We start from the raw sequence: 18,810 nt of genomic DNA, 5'->3' as shown, positions 1-18,810 counted from the left end.
GACTAAGACATGAAACTAGCAGAAAACAGAGGGAAAATAGGCCGACGTCAGATGTACACTTTGCGGTATCAGCCGTCGTTTAAGCTATACTGTTTATCGAACCATCGACGTCACGTCCGTTTCTATAGCTCCATGCGTCTAGTGAGGACGTACTTTTACCTTTAACTTTCATGAAGTTTTACATTCATTTGTGAATTTTTTTATTACTTTTTGATTTCATGATGTCGGGCTTGCTTGTAACTCAACACATATTGAAATTCTTGCTCGTTTGGCCACGGTCCTGTGGAGGGACCATGGTTTGGCTCTTGATTTCCATAAGTTCGGATTCATATGACGACGAATTTGCAATTTTGTGTCTGTCGAACAGCTGCAGCTGTATCATCCTCTGTCCGACAGTCGACAGCTATCATGAATGAACAATTAAAAGCCCGTATTTAAATGATATGATATCAGTTGTCGTTTCAAAAAAATTTTCCTTTCTGTTAGAAACTCCACGATGATGTTTTGGAAAACAAATGGGAAATGCCATATTCTGGGTGCTCCTATCGATCCGTCCATTGAGGTAAATTTCACTTCCATGATTAACCCATGGATTTAAAAAAATAGACGATCCGCCTCAGTAAATATCTGAAGTTTCTACAGGAAATCTCTTGTCCGTTCACGGATCTTTTCTCGTCTTTCATTTTAGTTGCAAGTTGTTTATAGGGTAAGGAAGCTTGAAATCCATCAAAACATCGCTCCAGGGTCTATGATCAAAAGCATGAGTGCATTTTGTTATCAACTAACGGCAGGTCGTTTTCCAAACCGCGACACAGGTACTCGGAAATCCGACATAGTGTCACAGGACGCTAGACGTAGATTGTATGTAATTGTGTGCTATCGTTTGGTCCGTTTCAAGGTTAATTGACTCTGAATAACTTAATCACGGTCGTGACTCCTGTTTTTGACATAACTATATCAATACCCATTGGGATTGAGTGTTCATGGCATCCCCTTTCACTTTGACCAGCACTTTGAATCAGTCTGTGGATCGTTCCAGCCTAATCGGTCTCTCGCCGATTTTTCAAACCTGCTAAATAAAGTTCTTCGCAGCCAGATATAATATTCTATTCTTAATGATGTAAAGATGAATTTCTCATTCATATTTTTATTTGGATGGATATATCAACTTCATAGTGTATGGAAATAAGTGTGTTTCAATAATTTCCATCGGGGACTTCAAATTCAGCCGTTCGCTTATGATACACAGCACTGTACTTCCATGGAGATCATATCCCTGTTTTATCAGTGACTTTGATCGTAAGTTTTCATTCGACCAAGGTGATGAAATAAATGCTGCCATGCACTAGCAATGTACAGACCGAGTTCACTTCACATCCTCACTATCGCTTGCACTTTCAAAGTGAGCACAACTCTTCAAGCCCTCACATTCGCTCTCCTAACTTTCGCCCCACACTTGTCTTACATCAGGAAGTTAGTCGCATGTCAGTAGCTAGAACGGTCGCATTTACTGTTTGCATGTTCAATGAGAGTCTCAGACCCAGTCTCAAATTCACTCACAAATATACATCACAAAGTGAAATGGGAGTCTGAAGTTCAGTCACAAAGGTGATTGCACTTTGACTCTTCTATGAACTGAGAGTCTCAGAATCAGTCGCATTCCTTATTCATTTCGGGTCGTATATACCTCCAATAGTACCAAATAAAGTCTTGTATTAAGTATTCTCAAATGTTAACACCATAATTTATGTTCACCTATCACACTATAACCTGCAAGCAAACTTTGTTTCAACAAAGGTTTTGAAAAACTTCATTGGTCACTTAATTGTCTTTGGAGAAGATTACGAACAATGTGAAAAGAAGAATTTAAAGAGGCACTCCCACTTGGTAACATTTTTAAAACACAATTTTTTTAATCCAACGGTCGATATTTGACATGGCGAGTACGCGTGGAGCACGAGATATCGATGAAAATATATCCTCAAAAAAGTTAAAGTTTGAATTCCGGTGGCCCACCTGAATTCAGCTTCCGAACATAGAACGTTCGGCACTGGGGCCATTGTCAACTAAGCTATGGAGTACAAGTCTATGCTGACGCTGCTGTACGCCACAGCAGTACCACTCGCATCGGTGATCGGTCATGTCCCGCAGGAGAAAGCCGAGTCTTACTGACTTAGCAAAAAAACGAAAAACAAAGTTTGCTGATTCCACAAGAATTCACATAGGTGACTAGCACAGATAGGTGCGGTTGATACATAGCATGCATAGTGGCTGCCGCGTGGTATGCGCGCATACACACGCGGCGGCCGCTATGTATCGAACGACGCATAGCTGTGTGGCAGACGACAAAATGTAGTCATCAGAGGCAACTAATATTTTACACGTAAAAACTGATATCTATGTGGTATTGCTTAAAAATCTAATACAACTGATTGAGAATAATGAAAACCACAAAAAGTAAGGAGAAGTTTTAAAACAGAATTACCAGAGGGAAGGACATTGATAATGATGTATATAAAGTCATCGCAGTAGGAGGTAAATTAATTGCGTCATTTGAACGTTTTTGGACTCCCTAGAATATCGCCAATCAGCACAACAACACACTTTCGGGGATTTCGGGTCATAACCAGAAACAATCGTAAAACTTCGGGATGTGAAAAATACGCTCGGGAAATGACATGTTTTTATCGATATCTCGCGATCTGCGCGGAGTCGTCACGTCAAATATCGACCGTTGGCATTAAATAAATGTGTTCTAAAAATGTTACCAAGTGGGAGTGCCTCTTTAAGAAGTCTTGATGGCAATATCCTTGGTCTATTCTAATGAGCAAGCAGAACTCATGTTGAGCATGGTATTCAAGAGCTGTCCATTTCAAGACAGTTAAAGTTCAGCAGACAACAAAATACCTCAACATGAGTGGATTTAGTGTATTTTCCTATTGTCAACAAATGTGTTGAAATAGACCAAAGGATATTACAAATGTGGGTACTTTGACAGTTGGAGACAGATATTGCCCAGCTGTTGTAAGACATTCCATCACTGCCTGTTAGGATGTTGGATGCTATTAAAGGTATACTGTCACCTGTTCCAATTTTGCGACAGTTACCATGGAAAGAGAAAATTTAACCAATCACAGATTTTAAGCGGGTGGCCGCTTTTTATAAACAGTACCCTCACATGGGCATTTTGAATAGCAAGGAACGCCCTTTTGACCATATATGGGCATACTTAGATTACAGGTGACTGTATACCTTTAATCCCTCTTCTTCATTTTTGAAGTGTTGACATTTAACTTTTCTCTACACTTATGCCTTGATAGTAGAGTTAGCTCTGCTTCCAATTTTATTTTGCTGTAAACCCTCTTCATTTTAAGTCATCTTTTCAGGTATCCAAGGGTAATTCAGATGAGCTTTATATTGTGACTGGTTTCGAAGATGGTATGGTGAAAGTATGGAGAATTAGAAATCAACAACTGTCGTTGTTGTTTGTGGCAGATGATATAAAATCATCTAGCAGTCAGGTCATTACACTCAGAAGGATCCAATGCTTGGCTGCATTTCAAGATACAATATACTACGGTGACAATGGTGTCAATGTTAAAGCATTACAGTGGAAAACAGGTTAGTTACTTGAGTAAAAATCGAAACTAATCGAAACTATAATAAAGAAAAGTTTAGTATTAGGAAGCCAAAAAATGTACTCTTATTGAAGCCATTTATGATTTCAAACGCCTAAAAGTTTATTCACTGAATCATTGAAGTCATAGGGAGAATTGCAGGAGTCAGTGGGTGCCTGTTCATATCCAAAGTAGCGCTAGCAGATCATAAACAAAACTGTAGGAGTTGTAGGCCTCATAACAATTTACCTAACAAGGTTATGTGAAGAGAGGCCCTATCTCATTATCAGAGGATGTGTGAAATACTGGGTTTTAACCAATGATAGGTTTCACTTTTAATGCATAAGGATCAGGCAATGTTTGGAAAGGTGGAAAAAGTCAACTCATCAGACTTCAGGAAGTGCCAGTTTCCCAAATTTATTTTCCAGCAAAATAACAGGTTCAGTACATTGATACATCTGGGATACTGCTGTGAAAGTGTACCGTGTATTATGACATGTATCAGAGTGATACTGCTGTGAAAGTGTACCGTGTATTGTGACATGTATCAGAGTGATACTGCTATGAAAGTGTACCGTGTATTGTGACATGTATCAGAGTGATACTGCTGTGAAAGTGTACCGTGTATTGTGACATGTATCAGAGTGATACTGCTGTGAAAGTGTACCGTGTATTGTGACATGTATCAGAGTGATACTGCTGTGAAAGTGTACCGTGTATTGTGACATGTATCAGAGTGATACTGCTGTGAAAGTGTACCGTGTATTGTGACATGTATCAGAGTGATACTGCTGTGAAAGTGTACCGTGTATTGTGACATGTGTCAGAGTGATACTGCTGTGAAAGTGTACCGTGTATTGTGACATGTGTCAGAGTGATACTGCTGTGAAAGTGTACCGTGTATTGTGACATGTATCAGAGTGATACTGCTATGAAAGTGTACCGTGTATTGTGACATGTATCAGAGTGATACTGCTATGAAAGTGTACCGTGTATTGTGACATGTATCAGAGTGATACTGCTGTGAAAGTGTACCGTGTATTGTGACATGTATCAGAGTGATACTGCTATGAAAGTGTACCGTGTATTGTGACATGTATCAGAGTGATACTGCTATGAAAGTGTACCGTGTATTGTGACATGTATCAGAGTAGTGTATACATATTTTACTAACAATTCAGTCCAGTTTTGATTATCACAGTTTCTACCAAACATTGTTAGTTAAGTCTCTTCTCACAGGATTGCTTTATAAATCATATACAAGAATATCAATAGTCACAGGTTTTGTGAACTTGTTTTAATTTTCTTCAGCTTCCTTACATAAATTGAAGAATCATCTTTGTGAATTTGGCAGTACCAATGCCATGGTCATTGCCAAAGAAGTTATGATGTGTTCAGGATATAATCTAGACCAAGGAATGGGTTATATCAATGGTATGTATGTATTACTTTTGCTTTAACTTGATAATCTCAAATAGCTATGTGAAGAAGTGGTGATAATAAATTAGTGTTGCTGAGGTTAATATTTGAGTTGTACCAATATATGCATGGGCCATGGTAATTAAGGTAGAACACACCACGGGGACACAAATTTGGACTCTCAAACTCTTACAATGCTTTTCTGATATACCACATGTGGGGGTTCATTTTAAAGCTCTTTGTGTAAGAAAACTTTTGACTGGTTTAGTTTTTCGAAATTCAAAAATTTTATTTTTTTCCATAGGGTTAACACAGGGATGGTGGCCATTTTGAATTTTAAATATTGGTAAATTTCGAGTTATTTATTTCCCTAATACCAAAATTTTCACAGTAACCCCCGATTTTTATTCTTGGTTTTGAAAGAGAATGGTTGAAAGATTCCTAAGGGAAATTTTGAGCAAAAGTTTAAGTCTTTCACTTTCGAGGTGCATTTACTACCTTAAATCTTACCACCTATTACTGACAGTATATGTACCATATCAAATCACTCCTTCTCCCCATACAAAGACTACGTGTAATTTAAAGTGACCAACATGAAGTGTTTTATAAAGACTATGAGGAATAGCTGGCAATAAATTTCAATCTTCAATTTCAGTTTTGTGCCAGTAGTTGTGTCCTTACACGCTGTTGTGGCTAACTTGTAAATTTTCTTGAAAACTTTTTTTTTCCAGTTTGGACAATGCCTGGAGAGCACTACCTTGGCACATTAAATGACCAACAAACAAATAAAATATTTGGTGTTGCATGTACCAAGACTAGAAAGGGTTTGTATAGGATAGTCAGTGTTGGTGATGAGTTCAAGATATGGGACCAAGTGACAAGCAGGACCTCATCACGGTCAGTGATTTTATCAAGTGTAATTTTTCTCTAATCTCATTACAATCTGGTTAGGTTCATAATGTCACTTACGAACAAGATTTGCTCCAGCATCATCTTAACTGAACTAATTTTACATACCTGATATAAGTCACAGTAAGTGAACACTTCACTCTACATGCCATTGCCAATGTCCAACCATGGCATTAGAAGCAACAGAGCTGTAGATTACTACAAATAATAGAGTCCAGAAGTAACCATCACTTTTACTTTTGGCTTCACTGCCAGTGACATGGGCTTATTAGATAGGCCGATTATCCATTGTCGTCCATTGTCCGTCTGTCCATCTGTCAACGTTTGGCTTCTTGTCTGCAAGTTTGGTTGCTTTGATGGCTGCACATTCCTTATAGTAACCTTACTGAGCTTTGTTAAATCGAACTGAAATTTGCATATTTTTGAGACAATTTTTTTCAGTTTTTTAGCTCATATTTGGTATACCGATGTGAGGTCATCGTATAAGCTGAAGTTGATGGCATTTGTATGTATGTGTGTACCGTATGTATGACTATGTACAATATGTACGTACAGTATGTCCGTCAACATCAAAAACTCACAAACCGCTGCACTTTTTAGCTTGGTATTTGGTGTGTGGATGCATCCTGGGCTATAGATGGGATTTTGTCATTAAGAATGATTTGCTGGCTACATGCCTTAAATTCTCTTTAAGTCCTCCAGTAACGTGCCTTAAACAGGAACTTCCCCTATTAAAGCCAGATTATCGTAAATCTGTGCAAATGTAAAAAGCCACGCTACTTATTGGACATGCCGTGTTTGGTCCAAGAATCCCATAATTTTGTCATGTTTCAGGCGTTCATTGTCATTCAATCTTGCATATGATGTCTGTGAATATTTAGCGACTAAACTTGAGTCAAATAAACTGAAAAAATGTTCCGATTTTTGTCAAGATTGCATATGTTTAAAAAAGTGTTCCCTGTATGACCATTTGACCCCTCTTTGCATATGCCAGTGCCAATCATGATTATGCAAATTTCTCATACAGTCAAAGCAATGCTATGAGAATTCAAAAACTCTGGCCTAGTGCATGCAAATGACTGTGTCATCAGTAATCCCCCTGTTGTGTGCCCATGGTCCTGTAACGTCCTGTTTACATTTTCTTTATACTTCTCCAACACAGCATGTCAGGGATAAGTGACAATGATAAAACAACAGTTTTAATGATCTGTTTCTGAAAATGAATGGAGAATTTTGTTTCATTATGAACATATACAAAGATATATATTGTAATACCAATAAAAATCAACAAAAATTTGCCTGGAAGATAATTTGTTAGGTGGAGAACACTTTTTGAACTATTGGTATATGTGTGCATTTTTTCATGCTGTATTAGTGCAAAATGAAGCAACTCTTTCTTACATCAGTTCGTTACCACTCTAAATTTGGAGGGTCGTTTGTGCAATCGCAGATTGGATGACCTCGGTGAACTTTGATATGCGCATGCGTATTCAATCCCAGAATGCATCAAACAGATTACAGTGGGAATCTATGTACGTACGTGTTGCTTACGTTATCTGACGCGGAAATGGACGATGACCGGCCACAGTGCAGCCGGGTAACGAATTACAGTCAACTCGCACCTTTCCCAACCTGCCCAGAACCAACTTGCCCAATTCCAACTCGCCCGATACCAAGTCGCCCGATTCCAACTCGCCCGATGCCAAGTTGCTCGTTGTTTGAGATGTAGTTGTAGATTCCATGTACGCAAACCTGATGGCCCGAGGCCAGCTAGCTCTGCCCATGTGGTGGGAGGCCGTATAACGCCGGTAACACACAGCCCTGCCATGCAGAGCTAGAGGCCAGCTATTTTCATGCCGAGCCAGTAACTCGTAAAAGACGGTCCTACTGTTCCTAAAGACATGAGCCAGTAACTGCAGTAACTTTCCCTATACGTAAAGAAACCGAACGAAATTTATTCTTTCAAGAGATTTGCAAAACATGAAATTCGCAAATAAAAACTTTTCCGCGTTGGCACATATTTCAAGCCCTAGCCGCACCTATGGTTCTCAATGTTAGATATATTTGTTGTAGGCTGTTTTAAGAAATAAAACTTTTTTTTTACGTACCAAGTACTCATAAAAATTGCAAAATAGTATCAGGCGAGTTGGCATCGGGCGAGTCGGTATCGGGCGAGTTGGTTCTGGGCGGGTTGGAAAAGATGCGAGTTGACTGGTACCCGGTAGGCTAATAATGCCGAGACCGATCACTTAGCGAAGGTAAATAGGTTGTTTACACACCAATTTCAAGCTGATTTAGACCTCAATGTTCGCTTTGCCGTACATTTTCGTCCGTGTTCATAACTGAGCGCCCATTCATTGGTAAATTCCCAGGGACAATTCATTGGTATTATCACTGTATGTACTATAATGATGAAGTTTCGGAATGCGAATTAAGTTGAACTTGAAGGCGACGTGCAAAGTAACTGATTTCACTCCGTGCCCAATGTGTCTAGGTCAGTTCTGAATGTGTGACATACACGTGTTTGACTAACAGCAGTGTATCTGTATTAAAACCTGTATCTCGAGCATGCTGAAGTTTAACATATTTACGATGTGGTTTAACTTTATAAGGGACAGTGGAAAGTACGAAGTCAATGTCAACCCCTACCCACGTACTACCCTAGTGTGGGGTATTTGGAAATAATCTTATGAAGTTTGATAAATGCCTCAACCCCGGGAAAGACAACTTGGAAACATTCAGTCAATAAACATAGCTCTTTATCAAAAATCTGCACTTCCAAAGTCTTTGAACCATGCACAGTTAACGGCGATCATCAATTTCGCTGGCTTGACCAGGCTAAACGAATACAATTTGGAAGGGTAACCGATTTTCAAAAATGTCCCCCAACGTCCCCCATCAACGTAGCTCAATGAAACTGCCATCCTTTGTTCATCTATATTTATCGATTGAATAACTTGAATGACATTGTTCACAAACACATAAGTACGCGAAAATGGGACATTTTTGAACTGCAGGTGCTTGACCTGTCACTGCTGATACTGAAAACATTGAGGTCACGATCGCACTACGTCAAACAGAAAGCTCAAAAAGTTGGCAAATTACGACTTATCATGCTCTCTTGCTGCCATGATGTTGTAGTGAGGTTAGTCACGAGGTTAACCACAACCGAATTTTTCCTAACTTGGCCTTTCATAGCGTTAAAACAAAGGCCGAAACTAGCCGATGTCAAAATCAAAACACGAAGACTTCGAAGTCAGTGACGTAATCGACTTGAGATCTGGGCATGCGCAGTCGTTCGAAAACAACCCTCCAAATTTAGAGTGGTAACGAACTGTACATTATTTTGAAATATATGTCAGGATTTATTGGTGTGGTACTTGCATTACAGACATAAGGATTACTTTGGAATTGATTACAACTGGTCATACACCATCAAACCAGAAGACTCAAACAGTGAAAGTGATAAAGACCTGTCAGATGATGAAACTGATACCAGAGTTCAAGCCAGGCAAGAAGAACAAAGACCGTCCAGTGAACACACTCATTCAAGCAAGGGACTATGGTCTTGGTGTGTTGTGATCTGAGTCATATTGCTATTATTAGCATAGTTATTGTATTCCTGGTAGATGTTCAGAATCATTTACCGGGTGACTGTGTCAATTGTACAAGAATCAGAATCCAAATTAGACATCCTATGGTTCATGTTACACAAGCTTAACCTGTACACCCCCAGTTCCCTGTATACAGGTCCAAGATCACCATTGATAACAATGGGTTTGGGTTAAACCATGGCGGTGAAAGGGTTAATTTACAGTTCAACACTGTTACAGTACAGCCATGTGTGTTTAACTGCAATCTGAGTCTCGGTTATAATTGGTCAATGACCATGCATGACTAATTTGATAGATTTGATACTGCCAACCTTTATTCTAGAAGTAAACTATGGTCAGACAAATAACGTAAATGCTCTAGACTGCCATTAGTAAATACACCCGCTATGTTCTAGAACTTTTTCCTCTAATATTTATTGTAATGCTTATACAATATGTAGACTTTTTCCTCCATTGTGAGAAACTTAAAACTTTTCATGAAACAACATAAAAATTACAGATTAATATGAAGTACTTTTGGTCTAGATTCAAGGATTCATAATAAAACCTTTCTTTTGTAAAAATTTTCAAAACAATGTAATAATTGCTTTCAAAGACAAAGCTGTTATCATGTCATAAAATTCTGGTCATTTCAGTTGTCTAAGAATTGAATGTGATGTGTTAGCTAGATGGTTATTAATGACTATTTAATTCCGCAATATGCATCAGTTAAAATTTTCAAATTTTGCATTAAAACAATCAGAAATTAAGTGTATTTGACTGTAAATTTAACTTTATCGGGGATATATATGATCAAAGGCACCTTATGAAAGTAGTGGCATCTCAAAACAGGTGTTTCATATTGTCATGCTCTTTGAATGCTGTATTTCAATAATTGTAACATTCCACACTTTTCAAAATGTTATGAAACGAGACCCTCGTATTGTATTGAAATTAATTACATGATGGATGGAACCGTCTTTGAACAATAAACAATCTAAATGATGAAAAATTATACCAATTGTGAATATTTGTTCTATATACACACACACACACACACACACACACACACACACATATATATATATATATATATATATATATATATATATATATATATATATATATTGAAGTATACTGAAGTATACAGATGCCCTCGTGGGAAATTACTTCTGATTGCAGGATGCATGAAACTTAAGTAACAGATATTATTAATTTGTACTTGAAGTAATTTTGTGTAATTATATATATATACATACATGTGTGTATGTGTGTGTGTGTGTGTGTGTGTGTGTGTATATATATATATATATATATATATATATATATATATATATATATATATATATATATATATATATATATATATATATATATATATATATATATATATGATCAGTGGCTTGGTGTCAATTCAGGCAATGTATAGTGCTCGATGCGTTTCCGCAGGGCATAGGTCTATCGCTCGAAACAGTCTGTAGAGTAATCACGACAAGTTCCATGTCTAGCAATATATATATTATCATACATGCTATGCCTGTATTGCCATTCTTCTATTGTTCAGACGGTACTGATATGAGCCCATATTTTAACTAGTGAAAATACGAATTATATTTTCACTGTAACCGAACTACTTACAGCGACGCGGACGCGTGACCTTCGCAGTATGCATGACCTTCGTTGGTATATGTACATATAAAACAGCTGAGCGTCATTATGATTATGGTCAAAATTATGTTGTTTGCAGTCACTTCATGGGCATTGCACTTAGGCACAAGTACAGTTGTACCAAAAACATACAAACAAACGTATTGAACATTTGTATAATTTGCCGACACCTGTCAATTCACGGCCGGTCCCGTGGCGGTGCACGGTGCAGTGTTTTCGTGTCGTCTACGCTGCTGAAGATTACACCATGGATGTATCATTACACGTAAAGATATCGGTTGACAGAGCATCATGATAGAATCGCTTTACGACAAGTTTCCTGTTGATGAGCTTAAAGTATCTGGGCGGTGAATTACATCGTTTACAGTCGTAAATGAGCCACAAAAATCCAACCGCACTGAAAATACTCGCGACAGACAAGGTTGAAGGTGCACATGATATTTCCGATTTGTACCTGTCAGTTCACAGGTCATGATCGTGTCTGGTGGCACCGCTGCGGTGCGGGTTTCAGATACAATGTACCATCTAGGGAAAGTCAAACTTTCGCTTCGGTTGTTAAAGGAAGTTTAGTTCTATTTAGGCAAGCCAGGAAGGAAAATATACGAGCAGACGACGGAAATACCTTTGAAATGTACTTTTATTCGTACAGCAACAAAATCACGAACGAGTTACGACACTACAGCTTACAGTGTACTCACTTCATGTTTTCACTAATCCGCTTACTGAGATGGTAAATTCGGCATATTTGACGTCTGGGAACATGTATAATTCTTCGAGATAAACTGACTGGTACGGGTATTATATCCACTGTATGTGCATTCATAGATGTCGCAGAGCTGCTTGCTCTGTGCTCTCAGCTGTTCATACTCGATAAGAGTTTGAGCGCGCGAGTATTTTGACCCGATTTTGGCGGCCTCATAACTTTCACGCAGGGATGAGGTTATGTATTAAAACACGAAAACACACCCATTTTATGAACTCCCGCCTATGTTTTACATCCACCGTTATTTTAAACTAAAACTAAATCTTCTTCAAATTGTGAAAACCTGTGTCGACATCGTAATATTTAAATTGTTTGCTTTAAAAGTGCTCCATAAACCCTCCTTTGCAGTGGAATGGCCCAATAGCGGAATAATATCAAGAAGTGATACGGTTGTCATCACTCCTTAGCAACCAACTTTTTATAAGTACAGCCTGGAGGAAGCAAGGTCGTTTTCAAGTTGATTTCGTCGCTAATTTCGGAGCGTCTGTAGGAAAACAGTCATAACCAAAGCATGCATGTATGATAAAGGGGTTATTACACGAAGTTAGGGCGATACCGCGTCGTATTCTCGTGATGTGTCCGTATTTTGACTCGTTGCTGCGCAACTCGTCAAAATACGGACACATCACTCGAATACGACGCGGTATCGCCCAAACTTCGTGTAATAACCCCTAAATATATATATATATATATATATATATATATATATATATATATATATATATATATATATATATATATATATATATTATGTCTTGAAAGCTGGACTTGACCGTAAGTATTGGCTAGTCAATATTCAGTTATGAGAAGTCATTCTTTGCTGGTACAAAACATCACATAGACTCTAACAGCGCCTCACTGGCAATATGCACCTCGTTAATAAACTTTATCTCAAGAATTATTGACTGATCGTTTTTCAATAGTTCCAGGAAGAGGGGCATGCAAGAAATACAGACAAAACATAGCTGTAGGGAATGTAACTTAATGGGTAGAGATTTATTGTTACGGTAGAATTCAATTACAAAAATTAATAAACAATATTTTAAAATATGACTGAAACACCGCCAGATTTTTTCATTTAAAATACACCACTCCAATGAAGATAAACAATATGGCATGAATAAAAATGGAAATAAATTGGTTTAAATAAGTTTGGGAATTTAAAATTCCTTTAATGAATTATACAGGTAGTTGCAAGACCTGTAGCTAGCACAGGAGAGAGGAGATACTTTCCTGTTTGTATCTTGTGGTCTTGAACTGTACATGTGTTGCTTGGTCCAAACGTGATAGTGAAATTGCATGTAAATGTCAAAAAGATTTTCAACTATCAACTGCAACATTAGTACACTTATCGGTTGGTAGATTTCTTTAACGACTATTGTGGGTGAAGACAACAGGCAAAGCATGGTCTGTATGATAAGGAAGCTAATCATAATGTTGGCAATTTGTAAGAGACGAGTACCTTAGCAATATCACTGTTCTTATGAAAGCCAAAACATGATTAATTGTCAATAGTTCAAATGCAAAAATATTTCTATCTGCTTGTCTTGTTCATGAAGCAAATTGTAAGGCAAAATGCAAAAATATATATGATACAAATTATAAAAGATTTTATCAAAAAAAAATTACACTCTCTGAACAATTCTAATTAAGAGGCTTGCCATGCCAGAATGATTTCATTTAAAAATATTGGCAACCTGTCCTTTACTACAGAAGTTCAATGGTTCATCAATATTTAATTGGCATTTTCTCTGAAGAGTACAGATAAAGCTGGACAGATACAATACAAGCCCTTACTGTAGTCTCCAATACACTTTTAAAGAAATTAACCATCTACATTTAACAACACTACAAATCTCAACCTGCCACTGAAACTTAGTGCCACAGTAAAGCTAATAATTCAACAATAGCAAACTATTCTCAGATTGTTCCATTCTGCTATGCATCACCATTTACCATTTACATTGAGACAAACTGGCTACTACATAAATTGCTACCACCAAATTATGTCTTTGCCACAAATGACAGCAATTTACATATGATCAACTCATGTTAGTGGATAAATTCACTTGATAAATACAAAAATACAAATACTAAAAAAGTTGTAATTCATCACAACATACTACATATGCCAGATTTTATTAGAAAATTACAATTATTTTACTATTGATTATTAAAAGTGACGAAAATAGCACTGCACACCCATAAATCTTTAAATTACATAACGTGCATAGATTGCATAGAAATTAGTAGCTATTACTAGTAAGTACATGAAATTCATGTTTATGTTATTATTGCATAATAAAGATAGTAAAAATTCTTTTTCTATTGACTATCTTTGTGACCAGTTTAACATAATAAAAATGGGTGTTTCCTTTAACTTGTTTTTCCTCTCCAGGACTGTAAAAGACCATCTTTTTTACCACACAAAGCTTTTAGAGACATTTTTTATAACATGATTGATTGTCAACATTGGTCTTCATGAAAACCACTGATAGATGGATCAATCAATGAAACATCATTTCTCCACTCCATGTTCATACACAATTAACAAGTCATTGTAAATGACACAGTCCCCACCAGTAATTTGATTACATGTAACTGAATTGAAGCTAAAATAATGCACAAATTAGAATGTGTGACCGGTAAGCATAGTTAAATATAGTCGTAGCTTTACATCATGGTACGTCGTCTTTGTGTCAATATGAAATTTTTCACGGTATGTCTGAATAATGGTGTCAGCCTGGAAAAAGACGTACTCACTGCAAGGTGGCCATATTAGATCATACAACATAAACAACTGAAGTCTCATCTGTACTTCATGGTACTTCACCCTTGTGCAAAGTTTTATTGAAATCTTTCCTGGACTTTTCTAAGTAATGGCGCTGAAAAGACAAAAATTACAACAAAATGGCTACCAGAATGGTCAAATAAGAAACAGAGTGATATGCATCTGTTTGTCTTGGCACAAATGGGTGGACGGACAGACAACACGGATAGATGGACTCCAATCCATAAGTTTCCATTCCAGACTTTATCTGGTAGGGATTAATTAATTTTACCACGCTGCTCTAGCATAATATAATCAATGTGGACCATCTTCAGAAGATAGTTCATCAGTGGACTTCCTTCAATGCAGTCTGTTAACTGAATCAAATATTTGATTGCTTCATCTAAATTGGTTTATTGGTTTTATAATCCAGTTCACCCACTTCATCTTCTGTTTAGTAATTATGCTATGACAGTGATACATCGTCAAAAAGACACAACTTATGTATCCACTCTCTGTATCAGTAATATACACTGTAGCTAATATTTTGTCATAGGTTTTTGACACCTGGAACCATAGTAAGAAGTGGAGATGTCCATTGGATGGCACAAACAGATATGCCAAGTCTAAATATGAAATGCACTACAGCAGCAAACTCCCATAATATTACATAAACCCATGGCTCTCTAAAAAAAAAAAAAATTTTATCAGATTTTGACTGCTTGGAATAGTTTATGTAAATAGGTAAACACATTCCAAGTTCCACTTCAGCAATTTCTAACACACACAATATTGGCCTGACTTAATAAGAGAAACCTTACAGATACTCAAAATATTGTTCAGACCACTTTGAACATAAATGCAATATTTCAGATAACGCATGGTTGACTCTTCTATGAAAAGAAGTAAACAAAGAAAAAAAAGACGGCTACAGAAAATGGCGCCAAAGTTGAAAATTAATGCTTATTATTGAATATGATGCATTAGCTTTATTCATTTGATTTTTAAAATGTAAGACTATTATTATTCACTCACCCTCGAGAATATCAGAATTTTGCCTGTGCTAAAAAAAAAACTGCATGGAGTGCCCATTCCATAGCACTTACAGTTTCAAGGCATCCCCCACCAGACCCCACGTGCAATGTGACTACATCTGGGTGTTCACTGCTGAATGGTTTCAAGAGGCCCATTCGATAATTGCCAGAATATGTCTCACACTCTGTACATCTATTTCACAGGCAATCCAGAAGTGCATACAAGACAGCATTCAATGCTTGTGAACGGGAAGAAAAACTGTTGACCTTTACATTAAAACAGTCAATAACCGGCCAATTTGACACACATTAATGAATATAAGATGTATAGTAATAAAGTTATTATTCAAATACTGCAAAGGGTGCACTCTGACATTGGTGCCACGCATCACCCTCTGCTTCACCGATGTCTTTGTGCATCCTTTGCGGTGTTTTTGTAGTAATCTCATATCATTGGCACTTTGATAATACTAATACGTTAAAATGTCCCACTAGATATTTTTCCAAAACTGTTTAGGTTAGCTTATATGATAGTTGTCCATTGTACACCAGTATCAACTGGTATAAATCTTGCAAAGAAGCTTCACTTATTTTCCTTAGACATGTCAAACATTCTTGAATTTTCCACACATCATTTTTTCCCTACTAATCCAGCAGCAAGACTTCCTGATACTTTGGCTTGGATATCACAGTCATAAATTGAAGGATAAATAGTTTGAATTCAGGCACTTATATTATAAGATTACAAGTTGCATTGATGTCGAATCCAGTGCAAGGCTATCTTTTGCCCCATTTTAAAGAACTTAAAAAGATTAGAACCACTGGAATTAGACACTTCCAATGTGCAGTAGTGGTTTGAACTTCTTACAAATTCATCTACAGTTGACATGAAATATTTGTCACCTAGATGCAATGTATTTTTTGATAATTACTGGTATATTAGATGTGTACAGCCATTGATCCAACTTCAGAAATGTTACAATACAGTTGCATTGATATACAACATAAATAGTTTGTTTCCATTGAAAACTTGCATGGAATTCAGAGCTGTACACCCTGGCTGGTTACTCATCAACTGACACATGATTACTCTACAAACAGATTAATTAATAATGAGTCACGGTGCTTTGTTAAAGTTCTTCATACACAAATTGCCAGGTAAGCACAAGTTGTTTCTACATCTATTAGCCGAAACATTTAGATACCATTCAAAATGAAAGTCTTTGACTCTTATCAAGCCTGACCATTAGAACATCAACAGTGTATCATTTTAGATTTCATCGACACTGCTGTACAGTTCACCTACTTACCACATTTTCATTATCACCCATTCTTATCCTGTTATTGCAGTGCATTACAAACTCTTCTCATTCATATAATTCAGTAAAATATCTTTCAGTTCAAATTAGTTTACACTGTTTGACAAGCATATAAAGGTCATTGACATGAACATCTTGGAATGGTACAGAAGACACTTCCATGACTTATGGCAGAGTATGCATATGTGTTATCAACATACTGTAACTGGCATATACTACTTTGTTTTTTCCTTTATAATTCAATGACATGAATTGTGCTTAAAGGTATACAGTCACCTGTAATCTAAATATGGCCATATATGGTAAAAGGGGTGTTCCTTGGTATTCAAAACGCCCATGTGAGGGCACTGTTTTTAAAAAGCGGCCACCCGCTTAAAATCTGTGATTGGTTAGATTTTCTCTTTCCATGGTAACTGTGGCAAAATTGGAACAGGTGACAGTATACCTTTAATTGTTGAAAAACACTGTAAATGAAGCCAACAAAAGCTGTCTAGTCAACTAATGCATTCCATAATCCTTGATAAAATTGAAGAGATTCATAAACTCTTTAAAAAATCCTTGTCTGTAAGTTTGATATCCGACTTTCAGCCTGTACTTCCAGACAGGCCAACAGGCCACAGCTGGCAAGCTTACACTGTCTTTACAGTAAGAGAATTATGACATGAACTTTTACTACCAAAATAAATGGATGGAATAGAATATCTTCCATATCACTTTTTAACAAGTCATTGTTACATAGAAGCATAGATGTGACAGATTGACGGTTACGATGATGTACGTGTGAATATCTTTCCAGAAACATCTTTGTTTTACAAAAGAGGGGACAAGATGAATAATATCAAATTGAAGACAGAGCCATAGTATTCAAACAATATTCTATGCAACAAATCAACCCAATTTATGATGTAAGCTATCTGAAACTAAAAAAATGAACAAAGCTAAGCACAGGAACATAACTTACAACCAGTCAACTTAATATTTACATAAGAATGACAGTAATGATAATATAATATAATATATATATATAATATGGTAAGAAATACTATGTTAGCAAAATGGAGATGAAAACTAATCTGTATTGAGGTTATGAGAGTTTATGGGTAAATATCTTCATGATTTTGTCATCTTTTCTAAACAACACAAAATCATGAACTACAGTGGAAAACATTTTTAAAATTTAAGTGGGACTATGAAATCTAAATACAACTCTATTCAAGTTTAAAATTGGTCAGTTTTGGAGCACCAAAATGCGCAGGTATTGGCCAAATCTGGCACTTAAATTGTGAATTGTGTAATGCATAATTCCAGCATTGGCTTCTACCTGAATGCATGGAAATACTGATAATATCAATATAATGAATGAAGATATTCAAATACTGTTGAACTGAGGATGGTGTTATTGCAGTCTATTCAAGAGGGCAAAACATCTCTGGCTGTTGATCTTTTGCATCATAGTACAAATGAAGAGATTTTCCCCTAATTTTCACATCTTTGATGCATCCAGTGAAATCAGTCTTATATCCTGCAGATAATCCCGGTTGAATAGTGTTGGAGCCACCTGCAATGATAAGTTAACAAACATTAAACATAGGGCCGATGTCCCTGAAGCTACTATGGACATGGAAGGTATGGAGGATATACATAGCATAATACCAGACATAGTGAGTGTGGAGATTGTTTGGCAATACAGTGTATTCTTATGGCAGTAGAACTGTTTC

At 36.8% G+C, this 18,810-nt stretch overlaps 2 protein-coding genes across 5 annotated transcripts in view; one reads left to right on the top strand and one right to left on the bottom strand.

Moving 5' to 3' along the window:
* Window positions 1-10,553, top strand: part of LOC139136545 (F-box/WD repeat-containing protein 7-like) — a 33,815-nt gene extending 23,262 nt beyond the window's left edge. For 2 of the 4 annotated variants that reach the window (XM_070704272.1, XM_070704271.1), the window contains exons 7-10: window positions 3,387-3,621; window positions 4,929-5,051; window positions 5,768-5,933; window positions 9,337-10,553. In XM_070704272.1, coding sequence (XP_070560373.1) covers window positions 3,387-3,621; window positions 4,929-5,051; window positions 5,768-5,933; window positions 9,337-9,532 — 720 coding nt within the window. In that variant the 3' untranslated portion in view covers window positions 9,533-10,553. Of the gene's footprint in view, window positions 1-3,374; window positions 3,622-4,928; window positions 5,052-5,767; window positions 5,934-9,336 lie in introns of all 4 variants that reach the window. The other 2 variants (XM_070704269.1, XM_070704268.1) reach the window with 1 other exon arrangement.
* A 2,384-nt stretch (window positions 10,554-12,937) lies between these two features.
* Window positions 12,938-18,810, bottom strand: part of LOC139137842 (agrin-like) — a 246,189-nt gene continuing 240,316 nt past the window's right edge. The window contains exon 29 of the mRNA XM_070706137.1: window positions 12,938-18,650. Within this exon, the coding sequence (XP_070562238.1) occupies window positions 18,499-18,650 (152 nt within the window). The 3' untranslated portion in view covers window positions 12,938-18,498. The remainder of the gene's footprint in view (window positions 18,651-18,810) is intronic.

Source organism: Ptychodera flava, chromosome 7 (genome assembly GCF_041260155.1).
Source record: "Ptychodera flava strain L36383 chromosome 7, AS_Pfla_20210202, whole genome shotgun sequence".
NCBI lineage: Eukaryota > Metazoa > Hemichordata > Enteropneusta > Ptychoderidae > Ptychodera > Ptychodera flava.
The sequence above is the reverse complement of the archived record's forward strand: the minus strand, read 5'-3'. Positions and strand labels throughout refer to the sequence as shown.